Consider the following 17,469-nt stretch of genomic DNA (forward strand, 5'->3'; position numbering starts at 1 on the left):
CAAATTAAATCAGAGGGGATGATTGTGCTAAATATTCTATAAACATTGTTTTTAAAATGAACATATTTTCATTTTTTAGCTTTTACAATTGCTGGACATGTTTTGTCCAATATCTCAAGAATCTGTGATATATAAATATATTTTATATTATATCGTAGATATAACAGTACACTGCAAATTTTAGATAGTAGATTTAACTACCTTAGAGTAAAAATTAACACTCCCTCAGAGTTTATATGGGAACCACTATAAGTGTTAAAAATAACACTTTTGAAAGTGTTAACATTGTCAACACCAAGAGAGTGTTAATTAACAAACTCTTATTGTGTAAAATATCTGTTAAATTTCCGAAAAAATACCAGCAACTGTGGTTGCCAGAATCTTTCTGTGAAAAACATGGTAGTTTTATATAACTGTATAAATTTACAAAAAATAACCATATTTCATGAACTAATACAAAGTTCAGTTTGCAAAATCATAGCTTAGTGCAAAAAAATGTGAAGTCTTTAGATGCAATAATGTTTTCATGTGTGATTGCAATTAGCAAACAGATTTTGATTGCATTAGTAACTACACAGTTACCTTAAAACAAAAGAAGATGCAGCATAACATCGAATACTCTCAGTTCATCTTGGACTTGAACAGAGACGCTATTATCCTCCACAATGGTAACACAAAAACCGTTTAGCTGTTTTCTTTTTTTTTTTTTTTTCATTTTTAGATTTTACGGAAAAATACCAGCAGCTGTGGTTGCCAGTAATCTGCTGTTTTTAACATTCATAAATTCAGTTTACAGAATATTTCTGTTAAAAGCACATTCAACAGTCTGTATTTTTTATCGATCTCACACTGCAAATTTTAGATTTAGTAGATTTAACTACCTTAGAGTTAAAATTAACACTCCCTCAGTGTTTATATGGGAACCACTATAAGTGTTAAAATAGCACTTTTGAAAGTGTTAAAAAATGTTAACACTCAGAGAGTGTTAATTAGCAAACTCTTATTGTGTAAAATATCTGTTAAATGTATGTCAAAATACTGGCAGCAGTGGTTGCCAGTAATCTGCTGTTTTCCACATTTTACATTCGTAAATTCAGTTTCCAGAATATTTCTGTTAAAAATACATCCCATAGTCTGTATTTTTCATTCGAACACACTTAAGCCCTAAATTCCAGATTTATTGCCAATCCCAGTGGCTCAGCTATCAGTGTGTATAATAAAGCAGACAATGGACATCCTTGCCTTATTGAACTAGTTGGTTGAAGACATTCTGTTAAAAAAAATACATTTAATACAAGTTAAAATATCTGTATAAATATTTTTAATCCATTTTCTAAAATTTTCCCCAAATCCAAACTCCTTAAGAACTGCAAATAAAAAATCGTGCTCTACCCTGTCAAAAGCCTTCTCCAGATCTAAACCTATTAAAACACCCCCTTTCTCTTTTTCTTTCATATAGTAGACAGTTTAGCTTACCCAATTCACCTGTACCGCATGTTTTTTCGATTGTGGGGAAAACCGGAGCACCCAGAGGAAACCTACGCGAACACTGGGAGAACATGCAAACTCCACACAGAAATGCCAACTGACCAGGCTACAGTACTGTGTGTGTGTGTGTGTGTGTGTGTGTGTGTGTGTGTGTGTGTGTGTGTGTATATATAAAGCAGCTACTTTTTTTCAGCAAATTATGTACCCTTTATTTAGTAAATTATTTAGCCCCTTCACAACCCTTTGAATGTTTATCTTGCATAAACTTTTTTTTTAATATATTTATTTATGTTTTTTTTTATTAATTTATTAAATTGTATTACATCTTGCATGTTTATGCATGTAAAGCCTACTTGGTTTGCATATTTTTTAGAACATTTAATAAAAATAAATTAATTAATAAAAACATAAAAATTAGATGTAGTATATAATCCCAAATCTTATTTTTGAAAAAGTCGGTGGTAAAGAGTTTTTTTAAAAGTGTGGCTTTAAGATTCATAAACTCATATTAGGCTAAAAAAATCTCCTCTTTCAGTTTTTATTTGCCCACTTAATAATACTGGTTAGTAATAGTCATAAATATATACACACACACACACACACATATATAATATTAATAATATTAATATATATATATATATATATATATATATATATATATATATATATATATATATATATATATACATACATACATACATACATACATACATACACACACACACACACACACACACACACATCCCTGTGTTACACCACCGTCTTTAATTATCAGCAGTTTGACAACAGAAAAAAACAAAATTAATAATATAATTTTAATATGTATGAAAAGATAACCCTTTCATGATGATGCATGCAAAATATGTATTGCCTATTTAAAAATTATCTTAGAAAATGTACCTGTCATTTCTGAGCTGACATTATCCTTCTATTCAGATGGCAGTACTAAGAAATAAATGTTTATGGTCACATGGCCAAACTACCCAATCATGTTTGACCTGCTCTGAACTCATTTAGACATCTTAACTTTTCATTATATATGAACATGTGCTTTATAATAAGAGTTGCTTTTGAATACTACAGAAAAATATGCAAGCAAAAATTGTGGTCACAATTAGAGATGTCCCGATCTGTAAATTCGTCCGATATCAGTCCAAAAAACTATATCGGACTGCGTTAAAAATCTAAGATAAAAGCAGTCCGATACACTCTAAACTCCGTTACAGCTATTCTGTTTAGCAACATCCAGAGCCAGCATGCAAAGCCCACGTGATCACAATACTGCTTGATAGCAAAGTCAATAGAAATCTATTGTGATGGTAGCACACGCTGACGCTATCAACAACAACACATGTCTATGGAACCAGATTAGTCTCAAAAGAAATTCATGCAAAAGACACGATGTACACATGCGTAGCCAAATTCACGTGCATAAAACCAAATTCACGTGCATAAAATATTTATTTATATTCACAAAAAAATTTCACGAGCACAAAATAAAATTACATTTTTTATAAAATATGTTTCACAAATGCAAAACACCATTTGCAAATGTATAAGACAAAAAGTTTTGAATGTTTAAAACTTGCGAGTTCATCCTGGATGAGAATGTGCAAAACCTCTTTCACGTACGACTCCCCCTGGATATGTGTGTGTGTATTTTTGAGACTTTCCTGCCAGAGTCAGGGTAACTCGTACCTTTCAGCCAATCAGATGAGAGCTGTATTCAATGAAACCAACTCTGCGCTTCTTTTGCGCAGACTGTTCCTCTCCAGCATGGCGAACGGAGAAAGCAGCAGTCGCAGTCGCACTTTTTTTTCATTCATTTATTTATTTGACCATATCCTCACTCTTTTTATCCATTATTTTGCCGCAGCTCTGCTTTTCTTATTGCAGCGCATTTGTGGTCCAGTGGTCAGCACGTTGGGTTACCATGCTCTTAGACCTGTGTTTTTTTCATTTTTATTGTTAAGACATATAAAACTGTAAGGTTGTTGAACATTTGAAGTTCTAAAGCAGCTGTTTTCTTGAAAAAGACGTGATAGTTTCATTAGAAACTGAATGAAACTGAAAAAAAAATAAAGATCCTCACCTGAGTAAATATCTTTTTTTTTCAGTTTCATTTAGTTTCTGATGAAACTATTACGTCTTTTTCAAGAAAACAGCTGCTTTAGAACTTCAATTGTTCAACAACCTTACAGTTTTATATATATTAACAATAAAAATGAAGTAAAAAAAGTACCAACTTATGTGTGGTTCGAACACGGGTCCAAGGACATGGTAAAACAACGTGCTGACCACTGGACCACAATGGCTCTGTAAAACTGGCTGGATTGATACTTATGATAACCAAAAAGAGTGAAGATATGGTCAAACAAATAAATAAATGAAAAAAAGTGCGACTGCTGCTTTCTCCGTTCGCCATGCTGGAGAGGAACAGTCTGCACAAATGAAGCGCAGAGTTGGTGTCATTGAATACAGCTCTCATCTGATTGGCTGAAAGGTACGAGTTACCCTGACTCTGGCAGGAAAGTCTCAAAAATGCACACACACGTATCTAGGGGGAGTCGTACGTGAAAGAGGATTTGCACATTCTCATCCAGGATGAACTCGCAAGTTTTAAACATTCAAAACTTTTTGTCTTATACATTTGCAAATGGTGTTTTGCATTTGTGAAACGTATTTTATGAAAATGTATTTTTATTTTGTGCCCGTAAAATTTTTTTGTGAATATAAATAAATATTTTACGCACGTGAATTTGGTTTTATGCACGTGAATTTGGCTATGCATGTGTACATCGTGTCTTTTGCGTGAATTTCTTTTGAGACTAATCTGGTTCCATACATGTCTAACGTTACTGGTTTATTTACTTCACGCCAAGCGATCTTTACATTGTTTTGTATATGCTGCTAAGCAACAAAAGGGACCGAATTGCGACGTAGCACACATCGTGCGAGCCTTAATTCCGTCATGGCATGTCTTGGTGCATCCAATGTACCTAATTCAACACCAGCGCTTCCCACACATAAGACTACCTCAGCGGCCCGGTTCTGTGTGCGTGAGAAAAGTCTCCGCCACAGACTCGCGGGCTCTGCTGCTGCAGACCCACAGAGACGCGCTGGACACCTGCTCTGACTTTAACTTTGAGAAGAGTACACCCAGAAAAAAAAGCCTTTTACTAAATAGACTGATCCAGCTCATTATTTAGAGTGAAAATACAGTACATTGTCTTTTTCCCGGACATGTCCTCTATTTGCGACTTAAAAATGCATTCAGCCAGGATTTCTAAATCGCCTATCATGTCCCAGATTCTGCTTTCTTTAGCTGCGTTTCTACATTATTACAAGCAAACAGTGGCCGGTGAATCTCAATCTCTCAGCAGCACCAAGACTAGAGAGGGAGCAGATTTGACCTGTCAGTGGTGCACATGGATAATAGGAGTGAAATAGTGGATTTATTATTCTTTATTTTATTTTTTTACTTTAACACTCTAAAAGGAAACGGTTTCATGTAAAATGCTAAACATTTTTGTTGTTTTAACTGTCTGTTAAATAAGAATAAGAAATCATACTTTTGCTGAGGGCCATTACAGTTTAAAAGAAAGAATGGTATTACTTTTGGGGCAGAAGGAAAATTTAATTAGAGACATTCCCATGTTTAACTCTTCGTTAAAAAGCCCAGAAAGATAAAGTGCTCTGATAAACAGTGTCAGCTTTGCACATCAGTTTCTGTCTGTCTGTACATTGTCTAATTTTTCCCATGTGGGCAGTAGGGTGGAATTTATGCAATATATTATGCAAATATAATGAATTTTCATAAATAAAATTATTCTTAAAAGTCATATCATTGTATGTGCAGTGGAGAAAATGTGTGTTTCAATTCAGCTTCTGCATGTATATTTATTTTAAAGATAATATGTGAAATATATATTATTATACAATTTATAATGTTTGGGAACATTGATACAGCCATAATGTTCTTATGATACAAACAACTAACCTATGGTTTGTACTAACCATACTGCACATTTTTATTAACTTAACAATAACTTATTTCTGAAGCCCAGTTTGAAAGATATTTTTCAGCTCAACTGGAACAAAAATTTATCAAAAAGCTGTGTTTGAAATCGACACTTTGGACACTGAACCTTGTTCAATTAACAATATTTTTTTCATATGTTCCTGCTCTCAGCTGTTTCTACTATTTGCTGATGATAAAAAAAAACTGAAATGACCTTTAATTAGCATTTTGCACTTTAAAAATGTATTTTTGTTTATTCAATTAAGATATTTTATAAAATTAAAAAAGTAAAGTATTCATGATTTGTGCTGATATCGGATATATATCGGTATCGGTTCATACTGAAAGCTGCAATATCGGTATCGTATCGGAAGTTAAAATGTTGTATCAGGACATCCCTACATGAGAAAATGTTTTGTGTGTTTCATGTAATGTGTGCAACTGTTTGTCCAATTCTGTAGACACATCAGATTTCAGATGTACAGTTTCTCTCCAGTGTGAATCCTCTTTTGTGTGATTCAGATGTGTTCACTGATTAAACCTTTCGTCACAGTGTGAACACTTGTATGGTCTCTCAAGTGTAAAACGTCTGGTGCAGTTTCAATTTTGTAATAAAAGTCTTCTCACACTCAAAGCACATATACTCTTTCACACCAGTGTGGATCTTCATGTGTTCATTAAGGTTTGCTGATCGGTTAAAACTCTTCTTACACTGAGTTCATGTGAATGGTTTCTCCCCAGTGTGAGTCTTCATGCGTTTATTAAGGTCTGAAGAGTTACTGAAACTCATCCCACGCCAAAGCTGCGGTCACACTAGAGTTTGAGCATGCAAAATTCTGTTGTATGGTGTTGCGAAAAGGAGCGGGAACAAACAAGATGATTAGACATTAAAAACAGTGTGCGATTGGAACATTTTTTAGAATTTCGGTCCAGAGAGGTCATGTTTTGATCTTCGATTGGTCTCACAGTCAAGTGATGCGATTTCGCAGGTCAGAGTCCGTCAGAGTTTCGTAGTTCATGGTTTCTCTCCGTTGTGGCTTACCATGTGTAGATTAAGGCATGATGATTGGCTGAAAATCTTCCCACACTGAGTGCATGCATATGGTTTCTCTCCAGTGTGTTTCCTCATGTGTCGATTAAGGTGTGATGAGCAGGTAAAACTCTTCTCACACTCAGTGCATGTGAATGGTTTCTCTCCGGTATGGATCCTCATGTGTAGATTAAGGTGTTCTGATCGGTTGAAACTCTTCCCACACTGAGTGCATGTGAATGGTTTCTCTCCAGTGTGGATCCTCATGTGCTTATTAAGAGATGATGATTGGCTGAAACTGTTCCCACACTGAGTGCATGTGAATGGTTTCTCTCCAGTGTGGATCCTCATGTGTAGATTAAGGGATGATGATATCCTAAAACTCTTCTCACACTGAGTGCACGTGAATGGTTTTTCTCCAGTGTGGATCATCATGTGTTTACTAAGGTTTGATGAGCAGTTGAAACTCTTCCCACACCGAGTGCATGTGAATGGTTTCTCTCCTGCGTGGATCCTCATGTGTAGATTAAGGGATGTTGATAAGCTAAAACTCTTCCCACACTGAGTGCATGTGAATGGTTTCTCTCCAGTGTGGATCCTCATGTGTTTATTAAAAGGTGATAAGTGGCTGAAACTGTTCCCACACTGAGTGCATGTGAATGGTTTCTCTCCAGTGTGGATCCTCATGTGTAGATTAAGGGATGATGATATGCTGAAACTCTTCCCACATTGAGTGCATGTGAATGGTTTCTCTCCAGTGTGGATCCTCATGTGAACCTTAAGTTTGCTTTTGCTTGCCAAAATCTTTCCACACTGAGTGCAGGTGAAACTATTTTTGTCTCTCCTTTTCAATATACCATCAGTCTGTAAATGAGTTTTTTCCTCAATTTTGACATGATGTTCCTCCTCTTTACTCCTCTCCTTCTCTTCAATTAGGTCTGAAATAAATAAATAAACATTAGTTTTCATTAAGTCTTAAAAACTCTCATCAAAACACACACACAATGTAATTTTGATGCATGATAAATGTAAAATAAATCAGATCATAGTTTGTTTGGTCCATTAACGTGTACACACTTAAGCAGATTCCAATCATCTTCATTTATCTAGTGTTTTTACAATGTGAATTCTGTCAAAGACACTTCACATAGAAGTTATAGTAAATTGAAACCGTGTCAGTCCAGTTTTCCAAGTTTCTCATAAAAGTATTTTTGGTCATATTAATAAGACACAGATTTGAAAGCTGTTTGTAGCTGACGCTGATTGGTCAGCTTGTAATTTTGTTTATTGTTTTGAATTTCATTATATGAATGTGTATTGATATATGTTTGTTACTAATTTCTTTGTTTCCGGTTGGCTTGAGTGGAAAGTCACATGATTCTCATTGATTGATTTAACCTGCAAGAGTTTGTATGGTCACTCAGGATGGTGAGATCTCAATGCAAGCACCTGTTTAATGCTCCTGCTTATTCTACAGCTGGTTATCAGGCCAACACGGTAAACTAAACATTGTTTTATGTATTATTTGTTTATTTTGATGTCCTTTTGATTGTGTTGATCGTGCAGTCTTCACGGTGTTCAATAAATGAAACGCATGGTGGACATCAGTATTTGGAAGTGTGGATTGTTTAATAACCAGCGGGTAGTTACACTGTTAATGGCCTATTTTTATTTGTATATATTTATAATTACAACAAAATGACAGGGAATACTTTTTCATTCTGTGCCTGACTGGCTAACGCATCAGAAAAAAAAAGTTCTGAGGTAACAGCCGAACAAACAGCTGAATATTTACCTCTCAGACATGAGACATATCTGTACAACATCTGCATAAAGGCTGGAATGTGCACCTTTCCAAAGATGTATAGTAACGGAGTAGAACTACTTCACTACTGTACTTAATTACTAAAAGGCAGTATCTGTACTTTACTGAAGTATTATTTTTTTTCTCCTACTTAAACTTTTACTTCAGTACATATTTTCAATAAGTTTAATACTTTTACTTCGATTAACTTTTTATGTGCTGCATCGTTACTCGTTACTAGGGGTGTCAAAATAATCGATATTGGAATAGGTTATTACATACTAACGTCATTTATCTACACTGCGCGATGTCGCAATACTAGGACGGAGGCGAGGGTGAGTGAAGGCTGCACAGCACACGAGCCACTATTTCACTATACAGAGAATTGCTGTAAAACTTCATCTTTGCCTCTTTCTCACTTTGTACATTTGACCTGTTGCGCTGGCTTTCCTCTTCTCTTGTCTAAGCGATAATATTGGATCCGGACACAAGCGTGCCTTTGGTGCGAGTTTTCTCCAATGTCTATTATGGATTATCTGTGATAACCGTGTATTATTTGTATTAAAGTACTGGCACTAGGGATGTAACAATATTGTAAATACCGTCATAGTAATTTTTTTCAATATTACTGTAGGCGCATGACTCAATAAAACTATATTTCTGAGAAAAGTTTGCTTAGGCAAATGAAGCGAACGGGAGGTAGCGGGAACTACAATTCCCATCAGCCTAGGCATGGCCATCATCCTTTCTGGTCTGTTGTTACTACAGATCCAGTAACGCGGAGATGGAGTGTGTTGCTAGTAGAGGGGAAGAAAAAGAGCTGGAAATGATCGAACCTAAAGCGGGTTTTAAATCGGATGTGTGGAAGCATTTCGGTTTCTTTCTAAAAAGATACGATAAAGGAGAAAAGGTGACAGACAAAGAAAAAAACAGTATGCAGGCACTGCCAGACTGTGGTAAAATATAAGTCGGGGAATACGACTACAAACAGTCATGGTGACTGCAGAACACAGCACACTTGTTAGATTGATGCAGACATTGACTTGTACCATAAAGAGACCTCTATCTCACTCATGGCTTGTCCTCTCAAGTGGTGGAAAGACATTGCACAACGTTACCCACTGCTGTCAACCTTGGCTAAATCATATCTCTCTGTCCCAGAAACCTCAGTCCCAAATGAGAGGTTTTTTTTTTTTCTTCTGTTGCCGGGGACATGCCCAGAGATCCCAGCTTTTACCAGATTATAGTTATATGATAATTTTTCTTAAAAAATCCATCTCTATATAAGTGAGTGAGTGATTAAATGTTGAATGTGATGAGTTTTCAACAATACTAAATTGAAACTTTATTTTTTTTAATATGGTTTAATAGTTTTTTGTTATTAAAATTGAAAAATTGAAGTTCTTGTTTTGAAACTTACAGATAGATGGCTAATTTGTATGTCATTGATATGTTCAGTGCTAAGGTAAATAAACACTTTTGGCACTTTTTTCAAGTCTTAGTAGTTTTAAGTAGTTTTGTTTTTCCTGTAAATTATTCAATAAATACCGTACCGTGCCATTCATACCAAGGTATTATCGTACCATGAAATTCTGATACAGTTACATCCCTAACTGGCACTCTTGCTAATTGTATTAATATTTATCACTGAAGGGTTCATAATTATGTCCAGTGTATTACGGTACTGTAGTGATGACATCATGTTGTTTACGTGTTTAACGTCTAGGGCTGCAACTAATGATTATTTCAATAATCAATTAATCTGTTGATTATTTTTTCGATTAATCGGATTAAAAAAAGCCCTTTTCAACCCTTTATTCAAAAAAGCTCATGCCTAGAATAATAATAATAAACTGTTTTCAATCCAAATATCTAAATGTTTTTAAATGAAGATACTTACTAGACACATGAAATTCCATAAGAAATCACTTAACCTTAAACTTTAATGATAGTTTGCTTAAAACAAGCTAAATTATTTGCCAATGGGGTGAGAAAAATTATCTTAATAAGATATAATCTCAAACAGCAACACTTTGTTTTCTCATGCTATTTTTCTTGTCTGGTCTTGATGTAAGATTCGTTTAGATATAATATGAACTGGAAACGAGACAAAATAACTAAGAAAGAAAGTTTTCTGCAGTGCAGCTATACATGACAACAGATGGAAAAATTAATGATCCAAAAAAGATAACATTCACACACTTGCTCATCATGCCATCAACTACCTGATATTCCAATTCACATAAACTCATTCATAAAAGCAGAACACGCAGGATTCAGCCGGTTCATTCAAAAGTTACTCCAAAAATACATGCAAGTAAGTGTTTGGTGAACTTAGAAAAGCCTAGATTCAACTTTATAGTTACTTTCACTATGTGTAATGTGTATCTGATATAAATAAAACACATCAGCAAATTATATTTGAATGGATTGTTAGACTTTCTTGTGTGTTTTACAAACTCTAAATGTATTGTTTTACTAGTACTTGTATGTATTTACATATCTAAAACATAAATGAAGTATTAGGCAGTTAAAATGCTGCATAATTGTGATAATATGACACGTTTCAGCGGAGTTAAGATGGTTTTGTTTTCGTAAAAAAAAGCAGCACTTTTCCAACAGTCCCTTACTGAGAGCTCTCCTCAGCGCAAGCTCTTTGGCTCAGCGCATATTGCAACTGCTTAAACGGAGCAGTGCTCGTAATATCGAGCAAAAAAAATAAATGAAAAAGACAGCTGTGAAACATAACCTGCTTTGTCTTTTTGTGGGAAACACAGTTTAGATCTTTATAGGGTAAGAGTTTTTTGTGTTAATGCCGTCTATCAGTGTCTGGAATACCGAAAACAAAACCTGCTGAACCCCGCTGTCTTTCTCTAGCTCAGCGCCAGACACAAAGAAACCAGCACCAGGGACTTTGTAGAATTCTGTAGTGATTCTTCCGCATCATCCCTGTCTTCTTGAGGCGCTGAACTCTGTATCAGTGCGCAAGAGACGGAGAGAGGCCTTGTTCAGTCCGCTCCGCTCCATGTTCTTTTTTTTCTTATCAAATGTCTCCTGGTCGCGCAACACAACGAATCGATTATGTAATTCGTTGCCAATGCTTTTAATAATCTATTTTTATCGATTTAATCGATTCGTTGTTGCAGCTCTAGTCTCCACGTTATACTGTTGATAAACAGAAGTGTTACCGTCTCGTGTTCATGCTGTACAGAGACAGCATGTGAAAGTGAGTAATAAAAGACGCTGATGAAACGATTTGTTCTGTCTAGTGCTTAAGCTACGCACTCCAAGCTCAACAGGTTATGGGCCCCAGGCAGCGAGACTAGCGATCGTTTTCAAGAAAGCAAAGTTAACGCGACGTATTCAGGTGCAAAGTTAGCAAAGATGGTAAGCAGAGCGGGAGGATATCTAGCGCCGCAGTTTATGTTCGATGGATCAGAAGAAAAATTCGATCTATGGGAGACGAGATTTCTAGTATATTTACACACTCTGAAGCTAAAAGAAACTATATTGCATCAGCCTACTGATGCTGAAGCGGAGCAACTAGATGAGGACAGACGGCAGAGCGCTGATTGTTATGCTGAACTGATCGATGATAAAAGCCTTTCACTGGTAAGACACAATGCTGCCGATGACAGGAGAAAAGCCCTAAAAATACTGAAAGAGCATTATTCAGGCAAAAGTAAACCACGCATAATAAACATGTACACAACATTGACACAGCTGCACGAGTGACAGTGAGAGCGTTACAGACTATTTGATACGAGCAGAAAACAACTTTACAGCTCTAAGAAATGCTGGAGAATTAATGAGTGATGGACTACCCATAGCGATGGTTCTCCGAGGACTACCGGATTCGTTTAAGCCACTAGCCATCCACATAACACAAAATGAAGACGATGTCACGTTTACAGTAAAGAAGTAAAGTAAAGGAGACTCCGAGTTTATGAGGAGACAGAGAAAATGAAAGTTGCAACTACAGACAATGTGATGAAGACCTGCACGAGACAAGGGCAAGGCTTTTACAAACCCCACACAAAAGATAGAAAAGATGAAGATATACATATAATATGCTACAAATGTTTTTATTGTTTTTGTTTATTTTATATGGCACCAGTGCTCAAGGACGCTTTACAGACAGTAAAAAAACAAGAAAAGCAAAAACCTTAAGAAGGTAGAGAAAAGGGAGACTAATAATACAACTAATATTAATAACATAGCAATAACTCCTCTCACTCTAAACTTTACCTTTTAGAGCTTGTTCTTGTTGGCGCAATATGGGTTTATTACATGTAGGCTATGAATCAGATTATGAAGAATGATTAAAAACATGCTTTTTCTTCGTTGCATCCTATCCGTAAGGTGTTTTATTTATTTATTTATTTATTTATTTATTTATTGAATTTTTTTAATAAAAGAAAAACAAACAAGCCCTACAAATAGCTTCATCCAAAGTATTGGTTCGCCTTTCTCGTTCGGCACGAATCCAAAATGTTCCCAAATTGGCAATGTAACAGGTTTTCCAACGAGTTTCATGGCTGAATTTGAACTCGCTGAATCGCCTTTAACATTATATTCATAAATGTAGTCCTTGGCAACATTTGTGACAAAAAAAAAGAAGCCCGGCACTCTTTTTTATGTCACTGGAAAACGACTGAATCAGCTAGTGTGCGCGAGTCATGTTGCTGTCATATTCAAGATCTGTGAAGTAATACAGCTCTGGATGTAACAACGACCACAAGTCTCCTTCATAATTAAAAGTTTGCCATAGTCGCCTTGACAACCCAAACACTGCTGTCACTCAACAGAAACCCTGCAGTGCTTTCATTTGATTGAAGAATAAAAAAGACGAGACTGAAGTAAAACACTTTTTTCCGCTCGAGCACACAGCACGCAACAGCAAAACACTCGCGGTCATTAGTAAACCATTTAACAGATGCCCCTTATGCAGCCAAACTTTAAAAATATATAAAGTATATTTTTTAATCGTTTAACTGATTCCATTAATCGGTTACAAATGCACTCTTTCGGTTAATGGTTAATCGGTTATTTTGAGCATCCCTATAATTAAACCGCATATGCAGGCTCTGAATTTTTTTCCCCTCACGGCCGCACGCCGGAGATCCAGCATGGTGCCGGAATACTTTTCTGTTTGAAATTATATCTCATTAAGATTATTTTTTTACACAATTAGCAAATAATTTAACTTGTTTTAAGCAAACGATGACTTCATTTTTAGATGTATTTCTTTTTCAGAAAACAAGACATAATTTATTATGCTATTTCATGTGTCTTGTATAAATCTATCTAAAAATTTACATATTTGGATTGAAAACAGGACAAAACTAGTAAGTTTTTATTTTTATTATTGTTATTATTAATAATATTATAACAGCTCAAAGGTGAGCTTTTTTGAATAAAGGGTTGAAAATGAATGCTTTTCTTGTTTTTTTTTTATATCCGATTCATCAATTTATCAAAAAAATTATCGACAGATTAATCGATTATTAAAATAATCGTCAGTTTCAGCCCTAATATATACCTTTGCTATTAAGTGCCTATACAGTGAATTAAAATGGCATCAAATTACAGCAGGTGAATGTCAACATTACTTTGATTAAGCAAGAAATTAAGACTTAGCCTGAGAGTTAACCTGCCCTGGACAAGGTTTCCCAGCAGAGTTGCCAGAGTAACTGAGTTTGAACTATCGTAGATTTGATTTATGAAACTGATTCAGCCATTAATAAACCTGACATATCCAAAATAAGCCTGGCTTTTTCTCTAAGCTTGGTAAATGGAATAGGGCCCTGGTATAGCATGAGCAGCGTGGAATGTGATTACAGATAACCCCGGATTCTCTTCATCCAGGATTAGAATGACCCAGGGTTAACAATTTGAAGTGTGAAAAGCCCTAAAAATACTCAGCATCAGCTCTCAGGATTAACAGAGCACAATGACAAACAGCAACCATTGTCAATCATGTCATAGTTGTGACCTAATCTCATGCTTTTGTTTTAGAACTTCAGTTGCCTATTGGGGAAATGACCAGAAATAATGAATGGCAGAAAACAGTCACACTACTTGCTCTACAAACAAGTGTGTTCAAGTCTATACATACAAAGAAAAATAATAAAATGAGAAAATATGACCTTGCAACATCAAGCAGCATTGGGCATGGGCCAGTTTAAGATTCTGACAGTATGATAACCTAAAATAAATTTTCTTCTCAGAAACTTTTAAAATATCTTGGAGCACTAAACATGTCAGGCTAAATCATTCAAATGAATCACAGATTTCTTTACGATTTAAAACGGCATCTTTGGATATCTTTTCTGCAGGAGATACTGTTGTCCTAAAAAACTTAAACAAAACATAAAAAAGGTACAGCAGAAAATGTTGGCGGTTTTAAAACCTTGACTTTTCCAAACTGCGGTAAACCCTAAATATAGTTATCGCCCCATGCCTAAAGAGCATAACTCTGATTTTAGGATCTAAAAATTAATTCTTTAAAAAAAGTGTCAGGCAAAAAGATTCCAATGGCGCCGCCTGCTGGTACATAAAGAATATGGTCAATAATCTCAGACTGTTCAATGTTTCACTTGAGTGTCTATTTCATTCAGCGTATTTAATACTGGGGGTATCCACAATTTTTGACATACTTTAAACCAGGGTTTCTGCAGGTTTTACCAAGTTAAATTTAAGGCTTTTCATGACATTTTTAAGACCATTATGAATGAAATTTTAGACTCATGAAGGTCTAAAGGCTAAATAACTTTTCAAATGACCCAGATGAAAAAAGATTTTTATTTGCCCCGTCCAAAAAAATATTATAAGTTAATACATTTAATAATACAATAATAAATTAATAATATTTTTAATATATTTTAGATATTACTTTAAAAAAATTAAATATTGTGTAAAAACAAGCAAGCTCTACTTTTATTCAAACATAAACGTTCTTCATAATAATAAAAAATGGACAAATGTTTTAAAAGTTTAAAAAACTACAATAAACTAAATCTATGCACAACAATCTGTCCAGGTTGATGTCCTCAGCAGTAAATACATGGAGATCGTTTAAACAAATGTTATTGTAAGGAAAATAATTAAAACAGATAAATTAGAGTGAAAATGACCTTTTTTAATAAAAAGTTTAAAGATTTATGTAGGTGGACTGTTGGTGATTGTGTGGGTTTTGGCCAGATTGGGTAACAAAACATGAACAAAGGAAAATGAAGACTTGTTTAAAAAAGATCTAAGACCTACAACACAATATGTCCGTAAATTTAAGACTTTTTAAGGCTTAAAATTTTGAGTCTTCTATGAGAATACTGTAGGTCAAATATCATCAGCTCAGTTAAACCTTTTTAAATTGATTGTATTTATTTATTTAATAAAGCGCCAGTGCTCAAGGACGCTTTACAAACAGTAGAAGAACAAGAAAAGCAATAACCTTAAGCAGGTAGAGAAAATGGCAGACTAATAATACAAAACAGAGAACAAGTGACAAAAGAAACTTATTTCTGTCTTTCAATGAGTGCTCGTGTGCGTTTAGGAGAACTAGGCAGCACACTCAGGTTTGCAAGATGGATTTAATTTAGTATTCTTATTATTAAAATATATCTAAATGAGGATCAAATGACTGAGTTGGTGTTTGAGAATGAAATTCAACCTGTTTGTTCCTGCAGATCTTCCTGTTTGACTGTGAATGTTTCTTCAATCTTCACATCTTCACTCTCCTCTTTAATGAACGCCATCTTTATAACAGTGTGGAGATCAGTCACTTCAGCAGGAGTTTTTCTCTGTGTTTGAACACTTTATCCTGTTTAAAATGAACAAAACAATAAAAATGTCCTGTTTAAAATAAATAAAACAATGAAGAGAAACAAAATTACTTCTCTTTAACACTTGCTTTAACAGTTTCTATTAATGAGAGTAATTAACAAAAAGAGATCAGGTAAAACGTTTCTTTAAAACAGTGGTTCTCAAAGTGAGGGTCGGGACCCCCTGAGGGGTCATAAAGGTAAAGTTGGTTTTCTATTAACACATTCGTTCATTTAGCAGTCTCTATATTGTTTACCATGTTACTTTGAATATTCGATCGAAATTAGCATGCAAGTGTGACTTGAAAACAACATTAGCACTGTTTATTTGACTGTGAACAATGTTGTACTTTGATAGTCATTAGCTGCTATTATGATTTCCCTATTTAGAATTTGCAATGAATAAATTCTGAAATTATATTATTAAGGGGAATGTCTGAATATCTGAATATAAAACTAACTTTACTTCTATACATAATTGAGGTAAAGTTGGTTTTATATTTGGGTATTCAGACATTCCCCTTAATAATAAAATTTCCTAAAAGTAATCTTTGCAAATATGGAAATCATATTAGCAGCTAATAATTACCAAAGGACAGCATTGGTTAAAGTCAATTAGATAGTGCTAATGTTGTTTAGAAGTCATACTTGCATGCTAATTCTGACAGAATATTTTCAGTAACATGGTAAACAATACAGAGACTGCTAAATAAATGAATGTGTGTGTGTGGGGGGGGGGGGTCGCAGGTTACTGGCATTATAGATAAAGGTAGAGGTATAGATATAGGTAAAGTTGGTTTTATATTTGCACATTCAGACTTTCCCCTTAATAATATAATTTCATAAAAGTATTATTTGCAAACTCTAAATAGTGAAATCATATTAGCAGCCAATGACTATCAAAGTACAACATTTCTCATGGTCAAATAAACAGTGCTAATGTTGATTTCAAGTCATACTGGCAGGCTAATTCAGATCAAATATTCAAAGTAACATGGTAAACAATATAGAGTCTATAAATGAACAAATGTGTGAATATAAAACCAACTTTACCTCTATTTTAAAGCTCGCATTACACACTTTTCTGTTTTAAACAAAAGCCCTCGGTTACTGGGAATAAAATAGTACTACACTGTATAAAGGGTTAAAATAATATTTCCAACAGCAGGTACATAATTTAGCATCGGATGAAAAACCTGAAACTTTAATTAAATCGGGTTATATCCGTAAACATTTAAAAACACAAACCTTTCTCCAGTTGAATCAAAGCGCTGAAGCGGCGCCACCTGATGATGTCACACAC

General features: G+C 34.7%; 1 protein-coding gene and 1 long non-coding RNA gene across 2 annotated transcripts in view; one reads left to right on the forward strand and one right to left on the reverse strand.

Moving 5' to 3' along the window:
• LOC141381964 (uncharacterized) overlaps nucleotides 1-17,469 on the forward strand; it is a 1,176,553-nt gene that overhangs the window by 591,757 nt on the left and 567,327 nt on the right. The gene's annotated exons all lie outside the window — the stretch shown is intronic.
• Nucleotides 4,186-17,454, reverse strand: LOC110437783 (uncharacterized). The gene is made up of 3 exons (XM_017355729.4): nucleotides 17,415-17,454; nucleotides 16,016-16,165; nucleotides 4,186-7,477 (listed from the first exon to the last, which is right to left on the reverse strand). Exons 2-3 carry the CDS (start codon nucleotides 16,098-16,100, stop codon nucleotides 6,525-6,527), a joined length of 1,038 nt encoding a protein of 345 aa, XP_017211218.2. The 5' UTR covers nucleotides 16,101-16,165; nucleotides 17,415-17,454; the 3' UTR covers nucleotides 4,186-6,524.

This window comes from Danio rerio, chromosome 4, assembly GCF_049306965.1.
Source record: "Danio rerio strain Tuebingen ecotype United States chromosome 4, GRCz12tu, whole genome shotgun sequence".
NCBI lineage: Eukaryota > Metazoa > Chordata > Actinopteri > Cypriniformes > Danionidae > Danio > Danio rerio.

Coding starts and splice junctions, on each gene's coding strand:
- LOC110437783 (XM_017355729.4), bottom strand. CDS start 16,100: ATGGCGTTCATTAAAGAGGAGAGTGAAGATGTGAAGATTGAAGAAACA. Junction 7,478..16,015: donor AGATCTGCAGGAACAAACAG/GTTGAATTTCAT, acceptor TATTTATTTCAG/ACCTAATTGAAGAGAAGGAG.